Source organism: Tenrec ecaudatus, chromosome 10 (assembly GCF_050624435.1).
Source record: "Tenrec ecaudatus isolate mTenEca1 chromosome 10, mTenEca1.hap1, whole genome shotgun sequence".
Classification (NCBI taxonomy): domain Eukaryota; kingdom Metazoa; phylum Chordata; class Mammalia; order Afrosoricida; family Tenrecidae; genus Tenrec; species Tenrec ecaudatus.
Genome location: NC_134539.1, coordinates 84,481,791 through 84,505,180, shown reverse-complemented (window position 1 = coordinate 84,505,180; position 23,390 = coordinate 84,481,791). Strand labels below are relative to the sequence as shown.

At 53.7% G+C, this 23,390-nt stretch overlaps 1 protein-coding gene across 1 annotated transcript; it reads right to left on the bottom strand.

Annotated features, from left to right (window-relative positions):
- Positions 1–23,361, bottom strand: POLR2A (RNA polymerase II subunit A). The gene is made up of 29 exons (XM_075560856.1): positions 22,863–23,361; positions 14,157–14,289; positions 13,893–14,029; positions 13,623–13,796; positions 13,164–13,445; positions 12,725–12,886; positions 12,395–12,615; positions 12,049–12,181; positions 11,568–11,692; positions 11,254–11,464; positions 10,622–10,831; positions 10,351–10,519; positions 10,099–10,193; positions 9,761–9,964; positions 9,404–9,626; positions 8,862–9,045; positions 8,315–8,486; positions 8,126–8,231; positions 7,818–8,023; positions 4,718–4,942; positions 4,346–4,592; positions 3,792–3,892; positions 3,049–3,153; positions 2,787–2,969; positions 2,432–2,635; positions 2,114–2,300; positions 1,915–2,028; positions 1,671–1,820; positions 1–1,576 (listed from the first exon to the last, which is right to left on the bottom strand). Exons 1-29 carry the CDS (start codon positions 22,953–22,955, stop codon positions 420–422), a joined length of 5,913 nt encoding a protein of 1,970 aa, XP_075416971.1. The 5' UTR covers positions 22,956–23,361; the 3' UTR covers positions 1–419.
- Positions 23,362–23,390: the final 29 nt, after the last annotated feature.

The window sequence follows — 23,390 nt, the reverse complement described above, 5'->3', positions numbered from 1 at the left end:
TCAAAATTAGTAAACTTTATTTAAATTTCAAAAAAAAATAAAATAACAAACAAAAAGAGGCAGTTTCAGCTTTGTTCTTTTGGAGGATCCGCTCTCATGACCCACAACACAGGAACGACCCTCCCTTTTAAGAAGTAAAAACACCCTGTAGCCCCAATTAAACCACAGGCAAGGCAGGCTCCTCAGTGTGGGGCAGGCCTGGGGTGGGTACGTAGGAAGGAGAAATCACAACTGGGCAGGCGGGTTCTGAGAAAGCACACTGAGAAAACAAGACAAGCCGCCCACTGAAAACGGGAACCAGCGCTCTGCCGGGGGGGTGGGGGGGGGAACTATGTCACAGACATTATGTACAAGAGGGCCGGGGAATCCCACTGAGGCGCCCTCCTCCCTAGCCAGCTGCGGCCACCCTCTGAAGGCCCTCAGTTCTCCTCATCACTGTCATCGGGGCTGATGGCCGGGCTAGTGAGGCTGTAGGTAGGGCTGGTGGGGGAGTAGCCAGGGGAGGTAGGAGAGTAAGTAGAGCCTTTGGGAGAGGTAGGAGAGTAGGTGGGGCTGGTAGGAGAGTACTTGGGAGATGTAGGTGAGTATGTGGGGCTTGTAGGTGAATACTTGGGCGAAGTTGGAGTATAGACAGGCGAGGTGGGTGAATAGGTGGGTGATGTTGGTGAGTACTTTGGGGTGGTTGGCGAATAGGTGGGGCTGGTAGGAGAGTACTTGGGGGAAGTGGGCGAATATTTGGGGCTGGTAGGCGAGTACTTGGGTGAGGTTGGGGTGTACTCGGGTGAGCTGGGGCTGTAGGAAGGGCTGGTTGGGGTGTACTTGGGGGATGTGGGGCTGTAGCTGGGCGAGCTGGGGCTGTAGCTGGGCGAGCTCGGGGTATAGGTGGGAGACTGCGGTGTGTACCTTGGGCTTGAAGGTGAGTAGCTGGGGGAGGTGGGCGAGTAGCTGGGAGAGGTTGGGGAGTAGCTGGGCGAGGTGGGGCTATAGTTGGGGCTGGTCGGGGTGTAGTTGGGACTAGTAGGTGAGTAGCTGGGGGACGTGGGGCTGTAGCTGGGTGATGTCGGGGTGTAATTGGGACTGGTTGGAGAATAGTTGGGGCTGGTGGGTGAATAACTGGGGGAAGTTGGTGAGTAGCTGGGGGAGGTGGGAGAGTAGCTGGGAGACGTTGGTGAGTAGCTGGGGGAGGTAGGAGAGTAGCTGGGGGAGGTGGGAGAGTAGCTGGGGGAGGTCGGGGAGTAGCTGGGAGATGTCGGCGAGTAGCTTGGAGACGTCGGGGAGTAGCTGGGAGATGTTGGCGAGTAGCTGGGGGAGGTCGGTGAGTAGCTGGGAGAGGTTGGAGAATAACTCGGAGAGGTTGGCGAGTAGCTGGGGGAGGTTGGCGAGTAGCTGGGGGAGGTCGGGGAGTAACTGGGCGAAGTGGGGCTATAGTTGGGACTGGTAGGAGAATAGGATGGCGAGGTCGGGGAGTAGGAGGGGGAGGTCGGGGAGTAAGAGGGACTCTGGGGCGTGTAGCCCCCTGGAGATCGGGGCTCGTAGGCAGGCGATGTTGGCGAGTAGCTGGGAGACATGGCACCGCCTGGGCAAAGGAAGCCAATAGAGAAATTAGAGGGATGCAGAGACTCACCTGGAAGGAAGGGACAAGGAAAAAAGCAAAGACGGAAACCACGTACCTGGTGAGGGGATGTACGGGCTTGAGGGACCCGGGGAGCCGGGGGAGCCTGGGGTGGGAGACCAGGCGGGGGAGTAGCCAGGGCTGAAGCCACTCGCGTCTGAAGCAGCGCTGGGAGAGAAGCCGGCTGCCCCTGGGGTCATCCCGCTCCCTGTGGGGAAAAACAGGTTAAATCGCACCTGCCTCCATAGCCTCCCCCTGAACCTCCCCTCCGGGACCTTGGCTCGCCGGCTGGGCGCACTCACCTACACTGGGGGACCAGGCGTCATAGGCAGGAGTCGCACCCAGGTTCCAGGGTGTCATGGCAGGGGAGACGCCGCCCATGGGACTGGGCGCGGAGCCAAAGAACATGCCGGTGGCTGGAACAAGGTGCGCAGTGACTTACAGAGCAGAGCCCCAGGGGCTGGCACCCCCAGCCTCACCCTGCGGGAGGTCCATACTCACGCCCAGCAGCCCCCAGGCCGGGGATGTTGGTGGGGATCTCCATGCCATACTTGCACTTTTCGGCATCGAGCAGGAGGTCAAAGCAGCCGGTGCCAGCGGGGGCAAGCTGGCCCAGCATGATGTTCTCCGAGACCCCCTTCATGGGGTCACTCTCCCCATGGGCTGCGGCTTCCATGAGCACGTCCACCTGAAGGGCCAAACACGGGGCACCTTGAGACCCTCCATGCTCAGTGCCTCGGGCCCTAGTGGAGGACACGACTCCTCCTACTGCCCACTTCCCACTCCCGCCCCTGCCCTGCTCAGCAGTATTGCCATCACCGTTTCCTCAAAGGAGCACTTCATGAGAGGTCCCGTGTCCTGGCGGTTGACACCATGCCGGGTGATGGCCATGAGGTGGCCACGGCAGGTCATGGTGTCACACAGGAGAGCCAAGTGCCGGTAATTGACGTAGGAGCCGTCGAAGGAGATGACATGGTACAGCTCCCGCTCCAGGGCCTTCCGCACGGCCTCAATGCCCAGCACCTGGCAGGGGAGGGAGGCAGTCAGCACCATGTCACCTCAGCACGCTCCTCGCTGCTGCCCGGCACCCGGCTCAAGAGTGCCAGAGTCCGAGGCAGACTGTACACGGAAATTGTGGGCAGCTGCAGTCTGGGTGCCAGCCCTGGCCCCTCACCGTGAAGATCTCCACGATGTCGTTGGACGTGGTACGCACGGGGTCCACATCCTTCTCGCTCAGCACGCGCATCAGGCTCACACCATCCGTCTCCAGGATCCACTCCTGCAGGGCCTTGAACTCCCCGTCCTCTGTGATGATGATCTTCTTCTTGTTGTCCGTCTGGGGCAGGTGCATGTACACCTGAGGGGGAGGGGGAGCTCCGTCAGGCTGGCAGGGGGGAGACGGGGTAGGGGCAGGAGGTTGCAAGAGAAGGGCTGACCTTGCTGATCTGCTCAATGCCCTGCAGGGTCATGTCCGTCAGCATGTTGGATTCGATGCAGCGAAGAAACACATCATCATCCATCTTGTCCACTACCTCCTCCTCCTGCCACAAGGGGGAGAGGGGCTTCAGCAGGGGATCCTGGGCCTCTTCTGGCTCTCCCCCCAAACCCCAGCCTTGCCCCCTTCAGATCCAGTGAGCGAATCGATGATATTTTAAAAGTAGTTAAAAAAAATTAAGAAGAGGTGCCCACATCTCACCCTCCTAACCAAATTCCCATTATGCAAGGTCCTCTGTCCACACATGTACATATGCAGCTAGAGCCGGGCACCCAGCACTTCCTCCTCTGGCCCTGGTGCTTAACCAAGAACAAGCATCTTTTAGGGCCCAGGAGTGAGCTCAGTGACCAAACATTTTCCTGGGTTCTTATTCTCCCCACTTTCCCGAGGACAAAGCAGTTCCTACTGCACACCCTGCCCCTGTGCTGCCCGCTGGGACTGCCCGCCAAGAATACGCTACAGGAGCTCCGGGAGGGGAGAAGTCAAGTCAGAGAGAGGTGGGGACCCAGCACCACCTCTTTGATCGGGTTGGCCTCTATGGCTTCCGATTTCAACTGTGAAAAATGGATAAGCCTTTGCTTCCCACTAACTTCCATTAGATGGAGCATCTAACAGTTCACTGGGCACAAATGGGAGGTAGCATCTTTCTGGGCTGACAGTGATTTCTTCTTGGGTCCTACGCACCTCTTGCATCTTGTTTTCGTCACTGTTCATGATCCGGATCCGGAGCACCAGCTTCTCGGCATTGTCATCGTTAAAGATGCAGTTCAGGTCATCACCAAAGCCTGGCAGGGAGGAGGGTGACCCATAAGACAGACCACACTCTGCCCTGTGTCCCTGCCCTCCGTACTCAGAACTCTTCCGCAGGAGGTGAAACACCAAGGACAGTGGGCATGTCCCGGGACCTGGATACACTGAGAGCTGAGGAGGGGGCACTCTGGACAGATTTCTGGGAGCAACAGACCCAGTACACGGAAAGTGGCCTAGAGCAGGGGTTCTCCACCTAATGCCGTGACCCTTGAATACAGCTCATGTTGTGGTGACCCCCTAACCATGACATAATTCTCATAGCTACTTCATCACTGTCATTTTTCCTTTGTTATGAATTGGGCGACCCCTGTGAAAGGGTTGTTCACCCCTAAAGGGGTCGAGACCCACAGGTTGAGAACCGCTGGCCTAGAGGGACGCGAACACACCAGTGGTAGAAGTCCAAGCAGGGCCTGCCCGCCCGGCCTCACCAGCATTGATCTTTTCAGCGATCTGCTCCATGGTCAGCTTCCGATCTGTCATGTGCTTCCGATCCAGCTCCACCCTCAACAACCAGGGGGAGATGCGGGCCACATCAAAGTCAGGCATCTCGTAGTAGACATTCACCCACTCTTGGTCTTCTGCTACCACGGTGCTTTGTGGGTTGGGATCATAGTAGATAGCAGTGTTGGCAGTCACCTTTCTCAACGTGGTGTGTTCCAGGCGACACAGGATGTCCTGGGAAGGAACACGGATTCTTGGAACTCCAAAGACTACTTCAAACCCCCCAAAACCTCCTACTCAGAGGGACAAGTTCCCCTTTCTCCACCTGTTAAGCTCAGCAGCCCCACAGCCTTCCCCACCTTGGCTCTCTCAGCATCTCGAGCAGACTGGCCCAGCAGGAAGACAGTGAGGGACGGGGTCTTTGGCTTCTTGGAGATATTGATAAGCTCCTTGAGTCGGGGCACGCCCAGCGTCACATTCTTGGCAGACACCCCAGCGTAGTGGAAGGTGTTCAAGGTCATCTGGGTGGCAGGCTCCCCCAGGGACTGTGCGGCCAGAGCACCCACCATTTCCCCAGGATGGGCCTGCGGAGGACAGGAAGCTGGCATCAGAAACATGGCCGAGTGCTTGCCGCTCCGTGAATCAGACACAGCCAGGGCCACCCAGACTCGGAGCGTAAGAAACTTGGGTCTAGAGCTCTGTTCACAGTGAACCACTTAGCTACAGCCCCAGATACCAGTGCCACCTAAAACCCAAACTTGGGAGAGGGAAACATGCTCAAATGACAGGGTACATTCTTGTTTTGCAGCAGTCTTCATGCGAAATTTTGTCTAACAGTGGCACAGCAGTTAAAGCACTTGGATGCCAATGACAAGGTTGGAGGCTCAAACCCACCAGCTGCTCTGGAGGAAGACGGAGCAGTTTGTTTCTGTAAAGAGTAACAGGCTTGCAAACCCATGGGGCAATTCAAATCTGCCCTGTGGGATTGGCTGAGTCAGAATCAGAGGCCAGCAGAGCGTGGTACTGCAGCGCAGCTGGTGAAAATCTACGCAGCACACTAGGAGCGTATTTGACAACTTCCACACAAACCGATCCGTATTTGTTACATTTTTCACACCACGATCAACATGAGGACAATTAATCTGTACACAATGATTGTTCCAAAATTAATGATAAATTATTAAGGGTTCATGAGGGACGGGGAAGCGGGGAGGGAGGGGAAAAATGAGGAGCTGATGCCAGGGGCTTAGGTGGAGAGCAAATGTGTTGAGGATGAGGGCAATGAATGTACAAATGTGCTTTACACAATTGTGTGTGGACTGTGATGAGTTGTATGAGCCCCCAATAAAATGATTTAAAAAATAAAAGCACAAAAACCCAAAACAAACAAATGTGCTTGACACAATGGATGGATGGATGGACTGTGCTGAGAGCTGTTAAGAACCCCCAATAAAATTTTTTTTAAATTGAAGATATAAGCACATGGCATAAAATTTACCCTTTTAGTTGGGATCACAGTTAAGTATCCTCTAGACTGCTTTTCTTCCGTCACATGCACCTAAGGGTGTCTACGTCTGTCTAGAGTCCTGGTGATGCTGTCACGGGAGCATTGGGACAGCTACCTGCAAGTCTGAGCGTTCAAACCTACTACCTGCTCCTGGGAAGAGCAGTGAGGCTGCCTGCTCTTGGGAAGGTCTGCAGCATCGGAATCTCGAGGGGGTTGCTAGGAGCTGGAATGGACCTGCTCCTGGGGCTGGGGGTTCCGGTTGGAGAGCTCACGCTTTCTGCCCTGGTCCAGACCTCTATCTTGCTTATTCGTTCCCCAGCGTGGCCACTGTGAGCCATGCTGTTGTGGAGTCTCTGCTTCTAGGTGAACATGTCTCCAGTTCTCTCACCTGCGAGGTCACACAGTCACTTGAGCCCTGTGCTCAGCACTGTGAGGACCCATCAGATTCCTTTCCAAGCAGAAGCACCATTCCCTCAGCTATCCTAACAGGCCCAGTTTCTCCACATTCTCAGCAACGTTTGTCTCAGCAATCCTATTGAGTGTGAAATAGGCTAAGTGTGGTTTTTGATTTGCATTTCTCTGGTGGCTAATGAGGTTGACCATCTCCTCACAGCTTACTGACCATTTGTATGTAATTGGACAAAAATTGTCCCAAACATTTTTTTTTCCTTTTTATTGTTGACTTCCAAGGCTTAGGTGTACTATATTCTGGCCACAAATCCCCTATTAGTTACATAACTAAAAATGTTTCTCCCCGTTCAGTGGGTTGTTTGTTCGCTTTCTAAATGGTTTCTTTTTCAAGTACCAGATGTTAAATTATGATAAAGTCAAATTTCTTCTCTTTGGCTCTTGGTATCATCTACAAAACCACTGCCTAATCCAAGGTCAAGAACATCAGAACTACATTTTCTTCTACGAGCTCCGTGTGAAGTTTTAACTCTCACACCCAATTTCAGTTATTCTGAGCAGGCTGTCAGGCACGGCCTCGACTTCATCGGTTTGCAGTGGATGCCCAGTTGTCTCAGCACCGCTGAGACAAGAACCACCCTCTCCCCATTCACTGGCTTCGCAGCCCCCAGAACCCACATGGCCATAAACTAAGGGCTCATTTCTGGATCTGCTGTCGCTCAAGTTGACACAGATGTCCCTCTCGTCTCCTGCCCACACCATGTGGTCTTGACCACCCCTGGACACGGAGGTCTTCCCTATCAACTTATAAAACTGGATTGGCATTAAGTGGATTCAAAGGGGACTCGTATTATACTTTTCTGTCTCCCCTTCCTTTAGCTATAACATTCTGTTGCTGTTTTAATTGGTTTTTTGGGGGGGTGTCTCTTACAACAATCCACAGTGTCAAGCACATTTGTATGTATGTTGCCATCATCCTTTTCAAAACATTTTTTTCTACTTGAGCCCTTGGCATCAGCTCATTTTCCCCACTCTCCCACCCTCATGAATCTTCGATAAATTACAAATCATTGTTTTCATCTTACACCATCCGTTGTTTCCCTTCACCCGTGTTTCTGTTGCACCCATACGTTCTTAAAGGCAGTGGCAATGTTTTCTAATAGTTGTGTGTTTCCCCCTTACCACCATCTGAATCAGAATTCTGCCCAGGACATTGAAAATAAAAAACAGTAATGCCAATTCAAATCCCAGCCATGACACCCCTGGGATACGATGTAGTCGCACAACCTGTCCGCACCTCAGGTTTTGCCTGGTGGCATGGAACCAACAACCCCCCCGCGCCCCCCCCCCCCCCGGCCAGGTTTCCGAGGCTGCCACGATACAACGGCATAAGCCACGAACCACAGGCCTGGCACGGGCACAGACCTTTCAGGCAATGACAGCGGCTGGCAGGTGATTGCAGGCCGAGCTGGGCTATCCTAGGAGCTCGAGAAGTCACGGGTCAAGGGAGAAAACCAAGGACGGGATGAAAATACAACACTCACGATGGCTTGGTTGAACTTGGACTCGATCTCCCCAAGCAGCCAGTCAAAGGCCTCTCCACTGAGCCGGAACTCCTCAGCCATGCGGCGGGAGCAGAGCGTGGACCGGAGATGGATATTGAACAGCAGCGTGGCATTCTCCTGAGCTTGTCGGCTCAGAGGGTCATCCCCATTCACAATCACCAGCTTCTTGCTCAACTCCTTGACTCCTGGGCCCAAATGCAGGGCGAAGAGATGGTCGACCCAGGGCTCAGCAGGCTCTTGTCCCTGGGCCTCCCTGGGCCCACCCACTTACTGAGCAGGTCACTCACCCTCTACCACCTTGATGGGGTGCAGGTCAGAAGGAAGGCGTGGGTTGATGTGGAAGATTTTCTGGGCGTTCCAGATCATGCGCAACAGGTTACAGGGCAGGACGACCTGTGGGCGGGGGACAGAAGGAAGATCCGGGTCATGGGCAGGGACCAGCCCGAGCTGGCACACTCACCAGCGCCCACACGCACCTTGCTGTCGCCAGTGGGGAAGATGACCCGGAGCACTTCGCGGTCCTCCCGCATGCGCTCAAACTCCCGCTCCAGCTCATTCTGGATGTGCGCGTTGCTCAGCACATCCTTCACCAGCTCCTCCTGCAGGGTGCGCCGCAGGGCCCGCTCGTTGGTGTAGTCGAAGCGGAACCTGAATGGAGGAGCGTGCCCGTCAGCAGAGGGTGACAAGGGTGCTCACCCCCCGCCCCGAAGGTGCACGGTGAGGCTCCCCGAGTGGCAGGCCCATGGGAACAGGGCTCTGGGGCAGGAATCCTAGGTGAGAGGATCGGAGAGCCTGGCTGCCAAGTGGGGCTGGGCATGTGTGCCCACCCCTGGGCTAGCTTTCAGCCACCATCAGGGTCAAAGCTCACCTGTACACTCTAACGCAACCCCCCCTCCCCCAAGGCCCTTCTGCTCTCAGAGGGGTGAGGACAATGCTCTAAAAGGGCAGGGCATCCTCTGGTCAGGAAGGAGGAGGGGACACCCTGAAGATACCCTCCCCCCAGGGATAGCACCCACTCCTCACTTCTTCTCAAAAGCCTTGTTGGAAGGCTTCAGGGTGGCCAGGTTCTGGAACTCCACGCTCTCGCCAGCCAGGCCGTCCTCGCCGTAGCGCAGCTGCACCACCTGGTTGATGGAGTTTCTCACTGTGGCGTCGTACTTCACCATCACCGACTCCATGGACTTGATCAGCCGCCGCTGGATGTAACCTGAGGGGAGGCCCCGCGGGCAGAGAAGGATGGCCACACTCAGGCAGCTGGTGAGACTGGGGTTTAGTCTGCCTGATCCCCACAGGTGGTGCAAGAGCCAGCTCTCCCCGGGAGACCCCAGCCCTCGGGGCTTTACAAGGGGGCCAGGAGAAGCCCCACTGATGGGCCCAGAGCAGAGCCTCTGCACCTCGGGATGCGGCTCCACAGCAGTCAGAACGAGGGTCATCAACCACACTCTGAAGCGTGTCGCCTCCACCCTTTCCACACATGCCCAGAACTGAACTTCCACCTTGGCTTCTCAGCCTGTGGTACCCCTGGTACAGGGCCCGTGGCAGGGCCCAGGATCTGAAGGCCTCACCTGTCTCAGCGGTCTTGACAGCTGTGTCGATGAGCCCCTCACGACCGCCCATGGCGTGGAAGAAGAACTCGGTGGGTGTGAGACCGGCCAGGTAGGAGTTCTCCACAAAGCCTCGGCTCTCAGGCCCGTAGTCATCCTTGATGAAGTGAGGCAGAGTCCGGTGCTTAAACCCGAATGGGATCCGCTTGCCCTCCACGTTCTGCTGCCCGACAACAGCAATGACCTGGAGAAGAGCAGGGCAGGCTGAACTCCCTCCCGCGTCGCCAATATTCTTCTCCAGCTCCCGCCACCCAACACGCCTGGCTTCCTCTTTCCTTCCAATCTGTGACCCTCTATCTGAAAGACAAGGACCCCCACCTGGGAGATGTTGATCTTGGAACCTTTAGCTCCAGACACCACCATAGACTTGAAGTTGTTGTATTCAGAAAGGGATTTCTGGGCCGAGGAGCCAGTCTTGTCTCGGGCATCATTGAGGATACGGTTGACCTGGTTCTCAAAGGTCTGACGCAGAGTGTTCCCTGGGGTGGGCTCCAGCTCATTGTTGTGAGCTTTCTCGATAACCTGGGTGGGCAAAAAAGGGGGCAGAGCGCTAAGCAAGACATTAGCCCCTGCTTGTTTCCCTTTTCCTCGGCCCTCACACCCTTTCAAGTCCTCTGATTCTTCTGACTCAGTCTTTGCCCCACCTTCCCTCTCACCTCTATTACATCCTGCTTGGCCTTCTTAATAGTGTTCTGAATGTCCTGGTAAGTCTTAGAATCAGCAATGGAGTCCCCAATACCAATGGTATGACCTAGAAGGAAGGAACAGCAACAGCACCCCTTTAGCTTCTCTGGAAATGTAGCCCAAAGAGCAGGTGGAAGAACCCCAAAGCCAAGGAGGAAGGGCAGTAAGAAGCAGGGGAGACGTGCTGCATGGGGGGGGGGTCTTGGTAGCACTCCAGCTCGTACCCTCGATGAGGAGCCAGTTGTTAATGACGGTTTGAATGTTGGAATAGAAGAGTCGAGTGATATCATGGCCCATTTCAAGGTAGGAGATGTGGACCAGGGAGCCAGCAGACGTGCCCAGAGACTTCTTACACAGGATGCCCATGATCAGCTCCCCATTCTCCACCACCACCTAGGAACAAAGCATCGACTCAGAGGCCTGGTTCTGACTCCCGTGGCCAAATCCTTCCTCCCCCTGCCCTGCCGCCCGCCGTGTCCAGAAGTTAGCCTCTACCTTGGTGTCCCCAGGAGAGATGTGCTTGTAAGGGCCACTGTCCTCGTCATCAGGATGGGTGCTGTGGGTCCGGATGCAGTTGATGTGGCCGGGAATGATGAGGGAGAAGATCTGCTTGCCTGTCCACAGGGGTCGTGGCTTGAGGATGGCCGGCTGGGGGACCTTCCCGTCCCAGGTGGACAGGAACATCAGGAGGTTCATCACTTCTCCCTGTGGGGGGACAATGGGGGAGTCGGCTCTCACGTCAGCTGAGGGACCGCCAGACGCTGGAAGCAAAGGGTCGCCAGGTAAAGTATTTTTAAATCTTTATTAACTGAACGTTGTTTTTACACAAGCAGGAGTACTTTCACAATTAGAAAATAAGGTAACACGTGAAGGTAAAACTAAATAAACAGCTAAATAAAAACTTTACTCCCTTCACCTTTCCTTTACAGGTAACACCAGGAATTTCAGAATTACACGGAATGTTAAGGAATTTAATAGCGTGCTAGAGGTCCCCAGATTCCCCTAACCCGCGTTCCTTCTACCTTACCAGAAGGCCAGTCTCACTCTGGGCAGACGGCACAACCTCACGGGCTGCTCTTTCCCCCCTCTCCCCGCCCAGCCTCCAGGTCTGCTCCGGGGCCTCATACCCGCTCCAGGAACACGTCTCTCTTGGTGAACTTGCGCACTGCTGTGAGCGTGTCCTGCACAATGCCCATGACCGGGCGGTTGCTCTGCGGGGTAACAATCATTCGGGGCACCATGGCGAGTTCCTGGATCTCTGCTCGTGTCTCCAGGGATTGCGGCAGGTGCAAGTTCATCTCGTCGCCATCGAAGTCTGCATTGTACGGGGTGGTCACACTGCAGCGAGAAAGGCAGCCAGGTTGGGCACATGGCCCTTGCGAAGTCGGGGGGCAGCCCCACCCCGCTGCTCCCAGCTGCTTCCCTCCATCATGGGGCTGACCTAAGGTTCAAGCGAAACGTCGACCAGGGGAGGATGCGGACCCTGTGCCCCATCATGGACATTTTGTGCAAGGTCGGCTGCCGGTTGAAGATGACAATGTCCCCGTCGCACATGTGCCGTTCCACCTAGGGCGGTGAGGGCGGAAAAGGCCTTAGGGATGAGAGAAAAACCACCAGGGACCTCCAATGCTCTGTAGAAGCAAATGTACACTGCTGTGGAGTTAGTCCGTGTGCAGCAACAGCAGACACCAGGGTGCCGGGTCCCTCCATCCCAGGAAACTCAGTCTGAGGGAAGTCAGCCCGAGACCTCTGGCAAAGCGCCTTCCTACCCTCTAGAAAACCCCGGCTTCCCTGGGGTCATGGGACAGCCCTGGGGAAGGTCAGCGGCAGACAGTATGGGCACGCCTGGCACCTCATGTACAGGCCAGCCTCTGATGCCCAACCCCGGCCTGTGCTCATTCACAGACCCTCCTGCTACGTGCCTTGTAACCGGTCTGCAAGTGAAGGTCGCTGGGCTTGGGGTGGAAACGCAGATCAATGCGATCGCCATTGTCTCGGATGATGTACTTGGCCCCTGGGTACTGGCTGTTCCCCCTGCGAACTAGTTCTTGAAGTCTAGGCAGAAAAGAGAAGCCATAAACAAAATGCTCCCCACAAATCCTTGTGACCACCCACCTGCACCTCAAGGCCACAACTGAGAGTGAAGGTCCAGCCTCCTGACTTGCAGAACCCCTTGCCTTCCCACCAGAGCCCATCGCCTAAGGCCGAGAGAGCAGCAGCAGGGCCTCACGCCTGGGCTCCAAAGCAGGGTTTCTGAAGTGGGCGCACCTGTCAATGTTGAAGGGGGTGACAATCTCTGCGAAGGTCATGTTGGCAGCAATGGAGCGGGGCACGCCGACCTGGTCGATGGAGAGGTTGGGGTCGGGGGTGATGACTGTGCGAGCCGAGAAGTCCACACGCTTGCCCATCAGGTTCCCCCGTACCCGGCCTTCCTTGCCCTTTAACCGCTGTTTCAGGGACTTGAGGGGACGCCCGGATTTCTGCATGGCCTGTAAGGAAAACGGGCACGGGGAGTCCCCAGGAGTTAGCACTGACCTCTCCACCAGGACTGAGGCTTCCGGCTGCCCCTTCCCTGGGCCTGGGGACGTGCAGACTCACACGGGGCAAGCCAGGCAGCTCGTTGTCCACCATGGTGGCCACGTGGAACTGCAGGAGCTTCACGTCTTCAGCGATGACGTGCGCCGCTGCACCGTTCTGCTCGTTCCGCCGGAGCTGGTTGTTGATCTTCACGATGTCGGCCAGCTTGTGTGTCAGGTCGTCCTGAGTAAGGCCAAAGTCACCACCATCGCAGCCACCACCAGGGAACACTCAGGGCCAGCCCTTCCACCCTTACGGCCCACCCCCCCCGGGGGGAGGGGCAGGCCTTTCACAGGGAAGGCAACACGCTGGGCTGAAGGACCTCGTTGCCAGTCACCTGGCAGCTAAGTGACATTTCCAAAGCACAGGTCTCTCTCCATCAGCCTAGGCACCTCCCCTGTGGCTTCCTTGCCCCCCAGACCCAGTCATCTGGGGGAGAGCCCGAGGTCGAGAGGCTGACCTGGTTGCGGGCCGAGCCCTGCATCACCACAGCGGGCCGCACAGAGAGCGGGGGCACGGGCAGCACGGTGACAATCATCCACTCTGGCCGCGCATAGCGGGGCTCCATGCCCAGAACGAAGCACTCCTCGTCGGAGATGCGCTTGAAGACCTCATGCACTCGCTCGGGGCTCAGCAGGATCTTCTTCTCCTGAGAGTCCTCGTTGACATGCTTCCACTCGGCATAGAGCTCCAGGCCCGAGCGCCGGATCCGGGGCTGGTAGCGCCCACAGCCGCCATGGCCCTTCCGAGGAGAGAGGGCACCCTCAGAGTCCAGGGCTAAGAACTAGCCCCGCCACCCTCCGCCTGGGCCAGCCCAGCCCCTGGCACTCCTCCATCTCCTGTTTCCTCCTTCCCTGCAGAACCTACTGACCGCCTCCTGAGCCCCGCTCCCAGCCCGAGAGCCTCCAGTCCCAGGCACCTTCTCTTTGGTCAGATCCTCATCTCCCTCGGGCTGCTCCACACCAAACTTGTTGTCCATCTCCTCCCCGCCCTCACAGATGTTTTTGCCCTTGCAAAGGTCATAGACGTGTGTGAGTCGCTTCTTGGGCTGTCCCTTGGACTTGGCCAGAATGTCCTTGATCTTCGGGTTGTTCTGGAGACAGAGCAGAGAAAGGGCAGTTGGGCTTGCCCCCCCCACCCTTACCGTCCACCAAGCAGCCCCTCCCCACCAGGGCCCTCAGCTACTCACAGCGTCCACGAGCAGTTTGGAGCAGAAGAAGCAGACACAGCGCAAGACCTTCATGGTCTTCACGAGGAAGCCCACATGGAAGACAGGCTTGGCCAGCTCAATGTGGCCAAAGTGGCCAGGACACTCCGTCATGTTTCCTGGGAGAGGACGCGGCTGACATTCCTCCATTCCAGCTCCACATTAGCCCCAGCTTTCTCTAAAGGGCTCAAGCCACCCTCCTGCCCCACAAGAGTCCGCCCAGGTAACAATGCCCCCAGGCCTCACCTGCACACGTTTGGCAGCGGCCCGTCCTCTCAATCACGCCCTGCCTTGGGTCCATCAGCCCCCCAAGTTTGGGGCGGCCTCCTTCCGTCGTCTCTGGGTATCTGATACCACCCTCTGTTACAGACATTCGCTTCTGGAGGGGGGAGGGGGAGACAAAAAAAAAAAAAAGCACAGCACCTAAGTATGATTCCCAGTGTAGCCTAAAGGGAGTGTCATAAGGGACGGCTGTCTTTTCAGCAAATGCTAAACCAAAAGCTGGTTCTGGCCCGTCTGGGTGGAAGTAGGGACTTCTCCCCTCGAACTGCTTCCAGAGAACCACCTCTGGGACTTGAGCCTGAGACAGCCCTCTCTCTTGGAGTCCACATCGAGAGCCAGGCTCAGGCTTTACCACAAGAAAGAATACAAGGTTGCTGGGGGTGGTGTGTGGGCAATACTTTACTTCTCCCCCAAACTGGAAACCAAGTCTAAACTGAGTCCCCAGCTGGAGCCCAGTGGGACCTGTCCACCTGGTGGTGTGACAGCCTACCTGTCCCACCTTTCTCCAAGGTCTCACCTGACTAAACCCTTCTGTGTGTGGATGAGACTACCCTAAGGCAAGAGAACTGGATTCTGACTCCTGGCGACCCTGGAGAACTGGGTGGAAGCGCCCTGTGTATTCTGAGACTGTCACTCTACAGGAGCAGAAAGCCTCCTCTTTCTCCCAAGGATGACCTTGTGGTCAGCAGCCCAAGATGCACCCACGCTGGTGCCCTCCTAGGACGACTCACTGCCATCGAGCGCCCCCTAGTGAGTTCCCGGGTCTCACTGTGGATGGGAGTAGAGAGTCCAGTGTTTCCCCTTGGCGCTGCTGGTGGTTTTCAAGGGGCAGTCAGCACATAACCACTGCCCCACCAGGTTCCTCTGGGAAGACGGGGAGGAAAACGAGCTTCACCGGGGGCTCAGGACTGACCCAGTGCCTGGAAGCATGGTGTCAAGCCAGTGAGGGAGGAAGAGTCTCAAACGCTGACACAAGATGGACCAGGGGCCCCGGACTCGGCAGCCCAAAGTGGCCTTTAGTACCTACCCACATGAAAGCCAAGAGTTTTTAATTTCTTGGGCTTTGGTCCCCCAACCTCCCAGGAGGAAGAGGTGACAGACACGCATTTTCCTTGGAGCTTGAATTTAGGATGGACATCCGTATCCTCTAGGCCCTTTTTCTGAGAAACCTGAAACTGCCTGAGGTAACCTGCCAATGCCTCCCTTCTGAGAAAGGCGCCAGTAGAAAGTGAATGCCACCCTCCCTCTGTCCCACCCATGATCACCCACTCTCACCCAGGCTGGGGCGTAATGACTTTACCACGGTGGTTTCTCAGCCTTCCTAATGCCGCTGCGGCCCTTTCAGACAGTTCCTCATGTTGTGGTGACCCCTTCAACCATAAAACTACTTTCATTACTACTTCATAACTGTCATTTTGCTACTGTTATGAACCGGGCAACCCTGGGAAAGGATCATTCAACTCCCAAAGGGGTCGCGATCCAGACTGAGAACCGCTGCTCTGGAATAAATTTAGCATCCTCCTGGTGCCAAGCCCAGTGCTGGCTGATGTTCACTCTTCACACACACTCACAAAGTAAGCGTCAAGGTCTCTTTCTCCATATCATACACTTGACGGGCCCACGGTCACACAACTAGAAGCAAAAGGTGGAGCGGATCGAAAGCCCTGTCTGTTCGCTTTGACAACATCATGCTGGGGGAGAAAGGATGAGTGAATTCAAATGGGCAAAACACAGCTTTCTCACTAAACATCGCCTCCCATTATCCTATCACCAAAGCCACCTCAGACAGGCTGATGCGCCCACATTCTGCCAAGTCTACAGCCAGTCACAGGCTTCTTTGCTGCAAGTGACACTGGAGATGAAAGCTTTGTTCAGCTTGTGGGGTTCGCCCTCTGCTTCCACACACGCTCCTGAAGCCTCCCTCCCAGACTCCTCTGCTGCTTCCATAGGCTTGAGGTGGACTTCTCAGCTTACCCATTCTGATTTCCACACACCTACCGACGACTCCCAAATAGCTACCTCCAGTTCTCATCTTTTCTGCTACTTTGGACACACATTTCACCATAATCCGGGGTCCTTGGCAGACAGTCCACAGACAGCTCAACGTGGATGTGTCTGAAAGTCCATTCTCTTTCCCACAGAAACCTCATGTCAGAAAGCCAGACTCCATTGCACAGCTGAGAGTCGAGGCCCTTCTTTAGGGAAGTGCTCCAGCCACCAGGGGCGGGGTCAGCTCGCTGAAGCCCAAAGGAAAGACAGTTGTTGCTGTTACCTAGCTTTCTCCAAGGCCCCGTCACACTTTTACCTGCCCACTAGGCTTGGCATCTTGCTCCTCCAATGTCTAGTTCAGGTGGTGAAGTCGTGTCTCCTGGGTCAGCCTTCCCCTTCCCAATCCATCCACAGCACACTCCGCCTGTTCTCTCCCGAGGAGAAAGCGGATCATTCACACCCTCTTCTTCACGACACCCAAACCCCGGGTAATGGCAGACAAAGTGACATTCCTACCGTCATTTTCCAGTGCACCAAACCTCCCTGCTTAGTTGCCAGCAGCACAATCCCCACACAGGCCATCTCTCTGCTGAACTAATCTCCATCTCAAGAGTCAGCTCAAGCAGTCTTCTTCCAGGGATCTTTCCCCAGGTTCCTCTCTGAGAGGCGCCCCCTCAAAGGTCAGAGGCTCCCGGTGGGCAGGCCCCACCCATCCTTCATGCTGGATGCCAGCAAACGCTTAGTAGCCTCAGTTAAACAGCTGGTCAAAGCTCGTCCTCCTCCGCGTCTCCCCCAGTATCACCTGTGAACTATGAGCTCCAGGGGCAGGTATGCTGAGGCCAGGGAGGGGTGGGCTGTGCAGCAGACACAGAGGCTCAGGCGATGGGAAGGACTATCCTTCTGTCATCCATTTTAACTTTAACCCCTCAACCGAACACTGGTTTCCTCACTGACTAGGAACAGTTTTCCAAAGAAGACAATCCGGCCCCCTGGACAATCTCGGAGGGGCTGAAAAAGCAGACACCCACACTTATCCTGGATGAAAGGCAACGAACAGTACGAACGTGTCTTGTTGTCCAGTGGGATGTGGGGAAGAGCAGTAGTTACCACTCCTCTTTTTGTCTGTCTTTTTCTGCAAAGAGGACCAAACCCAAACTAAGTTGCATCAAGTAGATTCTGACCCAGAGCAAGCCTACAGGACAGGGTAGACCTGCCCTGGGTGTCCAGGACTCTTAACTTGAAAGATGGGAAAGCCTCATCTTTTCTCCCGTGGAACAGTTAGTCGTTTCAAACTGACGACCTTGCAGTTGGCAGGCAGCGCCACCAGGCTCTTGAGCAAGAGACTCGCTGCTGCCATGAAGTCGATGCCCACTGAGAGAGACCCTGTAGGGCAGGGCAGAACTGCACCTGTTGGTTTCCAAGACTGTAACGCTTTATGGCAGTTGAAAGCAGTCTTTCGTCCAAAAAGGAGCCTGTGGTCTAGAAGGTTAAACTTCTGAGGTGGTAGGTGGTAGGTCAAAAGTAGGTAGGTTCCAGCTCAGGACCTGCCCCACCAGAGCTGTGTGAGCGCAGAAAGCCTGTCTGTAGAAGACAATCAACAGTAATATTCTTCCCTTGGCCTTCAGCAAAGTATTCAAGATCCTTACCCTTCTGAAGCAACCCACTTTTAACAGCTTTATGTGCTTCTGTATTCTCCATCCCCCCCACACACACACATCACAATCCAACTACACACAACTTCTCCGAGTCCATTTTGCTTTGCATATGCTTCCTCTGAGTCAGCATCTACTCATTTAAAGCACCCGCTCAGAGGTCGCCTTCCTATACAGTCTTCGTGCACGCTTCCTCTCGATACCCCAGAGTGTGGCTGTCAGCACTTTTGTTTGTACACTTGTCTCTCCCACGGCCCTGCCATCCTTGAGGGCAAGGATCGTGTTTGGTTTTCTCTTTGTGCTCTCAGTGCCCAGGAGTATGCAGCACATGGTACCAAAAAGAAAATTAAACAAAATAAATTGCCATGAAACAGATTCCAGTCCATGACAATCCCATGTGCATCAGAATGACCCTCCCCCACTGGGTTCCAATGGCTGGCTTTTACAAGCAAGTTACCAGAATTTTCTCCCAAAAGTAGACTTGAACCTCCAACTATCTGATTAGCAGTCAAGTGCTGAATAGTTTACAGGTGGAGAAAAAGTATTTGCTGTATGTGTAGGAAATCTATCACTGAATTTTAAGTCACCAATGTCATCTACGCTCTAGCTAATGCAGTGTATTACAGCGTTCAGTCCTTGCTGGAAAGAGTTGTTAGGGTATAAATGAAGTTATACATCCCACAGTAGGCATAAAGGCTTTTAATGAATGAGGATAAATTTTGGGAATAATCAAGCACATCTCATTCCCGACTTGAACAAAACAGCAACACCAAAACCTCGTATAATAGCAAACATGGCAATTCTAAGGGCTTCCTGCAGCCACTCGTCCCCAAGATCTGAGCATATTCCAACCTTAAATACCACTCGTTCACAAAAGGATGCCCAGCCAACTCTCATATCCCCTTTACCCAAAGTGGAACCCAACCAAACCAGTGCAGTCGGTGCCGACTCTTAGAAGCCTGTAAGAGGACTTCAGAGGGTTTGCAAAACAAAACAAAAAAATTAATCATTTTATTGGGGGCTTGTACAACTCTTATCACCATCCATCGTGTCAAGCACATTTGTACATTTGTTGCTGTCATTCGCAAAACGTTTTATTTCTACTTGAGCCCTTGGTATCATGGGTTTGTAAATTTTTACGAAAATGGGCTCTTCTTTCTCCCATGGAAAGGCTGCTAGGTTTGAACCAGTGACCATAAGGTAGCAAGCAGCCTAATGCTTATCTGAGAGCCCTATAAGTTGTCAACAGTCTTACAAGCTTTTTAAAAAAATGCATCAAGATATGTCAGGTCTCATTCTGTTAACTTTTCAATTTAAGCCAGAGACTGCCAGACTGGACCAGGTCATCAGGCGCTTCCCCATGGCTGTGGAGTCACACTTAGGCCAGGACGGTGCAGAACGGCCCCACAGGTGTTCCCGGACTGTCATCTTCATGGAAGCCTGCCCTAGCTGCTGGGTCTGATCAGTCAAGCGCTTAACCACGGCACCACCAGGGCTACCTCCAATGCGCTTAGTGTCTCTGCAACTTTCCCAGCCCCCTCCATGCCAAGAGTCACCTAAAAGATCCAATATTAGGTAGCCAGATCCAAACAACTCATTTGTAATTCTGTCCTTAACAGCTTAGCATTTGAAAAAATAACGCAAAAATTGAAAAAACATTTTTATTTATCAAATTACTAATAGTACTTGTTATGTATTGATTTCCCAACTTCTCAAATCTTGGATTTTAATTGGACAGCAGCAGCCTTGCTCTCATTTCACATTGATTTTTGCCACGTACTTAGCATCTGCTGAGATTCCAGCTTCACAAAAATATGACATCATCAAGAAAGGCATCCATGCCATGTGATGCTGAAACTGAGCTGGCTCCACCTCGTAGCTCCCAGGGCACACCACAACGTGGCTGGTGTTTTCTCCAACATTTAAAATATCTCACTGAACCCTAGTGAGTCAGCCGAGTTGCCCGGGGCACATCAGCAGTTCAGAAACTGTGGATTTAACCCATTGGAAGACCTTGCTCAATTGTAAGACTATGCCCCGAGTTAGTCAAAGGGTCCCTATTAATGAGTATTTAAATTGTTTAGCATCATCGTCTTCAAACACTACTGCGGTAAGACTCTATGTCCAATCATCTCCATGCATTCCAGACTGCAACTCAAGTCTATCAAGGTGTCAAGGGAACGGAGATAAGTCATACAGACAAGATCACTTGTGAAGATGACACGCAAGGGAGCAGAAACACATCCAACTTGCCATTTCTGGTTAACAGGCTATGATGAAAAACAGAACAGGGGGACTCACGGCGACTGTGTGTGTGTCAAAGTAAGGTTTTCAAATGGCAGAGTTGTCATGAGTACATCACCAGATCTTCCTTCTCAGCCATGTCTGGTCTGGGGGAACTAACCACCATCATCACCCTTTCTGCTAACAGCTGAGCTGAGCCCAGGAAACCACAGGAGTGCAGTTTTCAATAAGGTGGTCAGGGCAGAGCTCTCCTGCTCTGTGGACAGCTAGGGCATGCTGTTCCAAGCAGAAGCAAGGTGAGTCATACCGTCCTGGAGGCAGAAACGAGCTGGTCAGATTGGAGGAACAAGCAGTTCGGTGTGGTTAATTTAAAAAAAAAAAACCCTTAAAAAGGCCCAAAGGAGAATGCTAAGGAAAGCCAAGGGCCAGGTCATAAGGACCTTGTGGGGTCCAGGACAGAGTTTGCATTTTGTTTGAAATCTAAGGGACTGGGGAGCCTTTGGAGAGAACAGTCTGCGGGGGAGAGACGAGAGGAAAAGATGTCTCTAGCCCGTCTGCAAACTAACGGTATCTGGCTCGACTGAGGCTGCTCACAAAAGGCTGGATCCCAGACATATTGGGAAAGGCAGACTGACAGGCTTGCAGATGAACTGAATGGAGACTGAGAAAGAAGAGTTAAAGGTAGCTTTTAGATTAGAGAGGGAGGGGATTCTGCCTAAGTAATGGTAGTGCCATTTACAAAACAAGGCAAGAGTGGAGAAGGGACATGAGTTTTTAATAAATTCTTGAAAATGCTGGATCCAATTAAATGCAGAAATCAAGACTGATAAAAAATGTGAGACTGGGCCCTCCGGGAAGGTTATACCCCCAATATGCATTTACTGAGACACAGTGAGGTTCCAAAGACTAGGTCGCTATGTGAAAATGTCTTATGCAAAAATGGAGGATGACAACATCATCACTTAACTGCCAGACCCCTGAAAATTCAGAACCCAGGCATAACCGTAACTATGCAATATCTCGCCATTCATAATTGCCCAAGGTATGTCGTTAATATTGTCAACACAGATTATCCTATTGTCCTAAATGTGAAATGTCAGAAATTAGGTTCCATTTAAATGAGTGAGTGTACTTGTTTACTGCACCAAGTGTCTAAACACGCACATTTCCCAGTATTTTTTGATAACAGGGAAATCAGGGAGAGGGAAATATTACATTTTAAAGCCTTTCTGGGATTTGCAAGCAGACTTATATTTGCCATTTCTACTACGGCACTATTTCTGTGGTCTATTCATATTCCCCATCTCACTTTTCTACTAGATATATGCTTCTCTTACTGATTTGTGTATTAAGAAATCTAACAGTATGTCAAAATGCTAATATTTCCCAATCTGTCTTAAGCTTTATCCATGGCATCTTTGATAAACATAAGTGGCTCTTATTTTTACAGTGAAATCGGCCTTGCTTTTTGAATGCAAAATGCTGAGCTCCTTGTTCAGCACATAGTAAGCCCACAGAACCATTTACCTGTAATTCATTCCTTACTTAGGATTTCTGTCTCTGATGTCAGGTCCCTCAAAGCCTTCCCCCCACCACCCCTTCAGGTTTTTGAGATCTAAGTTTTAACTCCATCTGGAATGTATCCCGTGGCGTGGTGCGAGGTCAGAACGTTCTCACTCCACAGCTGAGCTCTTGCCCAGCAAAATGGTCTCCCAGGCCACATCATAGGGGTTTAACGCCATTCTCCTCAGCCAATTGGTGAGAATATTAGCTACACAAAAACAAAGTCCTAGTCACCAACAACCCTCCCAAGGGCCTACCCTCTCTCCCTGTTTCCATCCCCCACCCCCACCCCACTCCCGTTTCCATTTTTATTCCACCCCCCAGGATCCTTCCCTGGGCAACCCTGGTACTTGGCTTTTTTGTTGCTTTAAATGAGCATTTGATTATGCCACCCTCCCGCGTCTCCAATGGCTTCCTCCTAGGAAATACTGACAAGATCCCTCTTAAGCCCGTTTCCCTAAATCTCAGGCACACTGGCCTTTCAGTCAGAGATGGTTTCCTGCCTGACACCAACCACCTCATCTAAAAGTCTTCCCTCCTCAGTGGGTTTCTAGCCCATTATCCCTGCTTTATTTTATGCATGGGACATGAACTACAATATCTTGCTCCTTCATTTATTCATATGCTATTGTCTGTTTCCCTGACCCCTTCCCAAAGGAGGCAGGTCAGTCGGCAGCTCAATTTCCCAGGTATCTGTGGCTGACTCACTGCCATCGAGCCCATCTGGACTCACAGCGACAGACAGGTTAGGATGGGCGACCCCTCTGAGTTTCCCAAACGGTAACTTCTTCCGGCAGCAGAAAGCCTCCTCTTTCTCTCCCAGAAGGGTTACTGGTTTTGAACTGCCAACCTTGCGGTTGGTAGCCTAACTTGTGTAACCACTGCGCTACCAAAGCGAGGCGCAGTGACAGTATCTGTCAAGAGGGCGATGAGGGCAAAACTGCCGTGCTCAATATTCATATTTGTAGGGGGGACAAGGCTCCCCGAAATTCGTCTGCTCGGGTGCAATCGGCCCCCCTTTCTCTCCTCCCAGTCCCTTCTACAAGCTTCCTCCAAGATTCTCCAGCTTGCTCAGACTCTCAAAATTTAACTCTGGGAGACACGAGGCAGGAGACAGCGCGGCCTTCGGCGCGGCAGCTAGAAAACCCCGTTTCCGCAGCTACCGTCCAGCCCCGCCCGCGAGTGCGGGCGGGAGGAGGAGTGGGAGCGCCGAGCCGCTTACCAGTTCATCCGGACTGAGGACTCCGAACTGCACTCTCTTGATGGTGCGCAGCGGGCATGCGCTGTCCCCGGAGGGGGGGCCCCCGCCGTGCATCGCGGAGGCAGGCGCGCTGCGCAGGCGCAAACCTCCCTACAAAAAGCCTGCGCCGCCTCCGCCTAGGCGCTCAGACCCCGTCGGGGCGGCCACCGGGAAGGACCTCCCGAGCAGGGAGAAGGCCGGGGGGAGGAGAGGTGGGGGAGGGAAGGAGGCGGGGAAACGGAAGGGAGCGAAAGGAGCCCTGTTCCTCCTTTCCGGAGGGTTTTCGTCTCCCAAAAAAGGGGAAAAAACAAAGAGGGGAGGAAGGAAAAGGTTGTGGGGAAAGGAGAAGAAAAAGGGTAACGAATAAATAAGTAACCGGGCTCCTGAACGGCAGAAGTTACGGCAGTTTGTCTCTCCCCCTTCGGGAGCCGCCTTCCTCTCCAACCGTCCCGGCCGCGCTCTCCGCGCTTCTGAGGAGCGAACTGGCTGAATGACGCCCTTTATAGACTC

Coding starts and splice junctions, on each gene's coding strand:
- POLR2A (XM_075560856.1), bottom strand. CDS start 22,955: ATGCACGGCGGGGGCCCCCCCTCCGGGGACAGCGCATGCCCGCTGCGC. Junction 9,965..10,098: donor CCAAGCAGGATGTAATAGAG/GTGAGAGGGAAG, acceptor TTGCCCACCCAG/GTTATCGAGAAAGCTCACAA. Junction 8,024..8,125: donor CCCCATCAAGGTGGTAGAGG/GTGAGTGACCTG, acceptor ATTTGGGCCCAG/GAGTCAAGGAGTTGAGCAAG.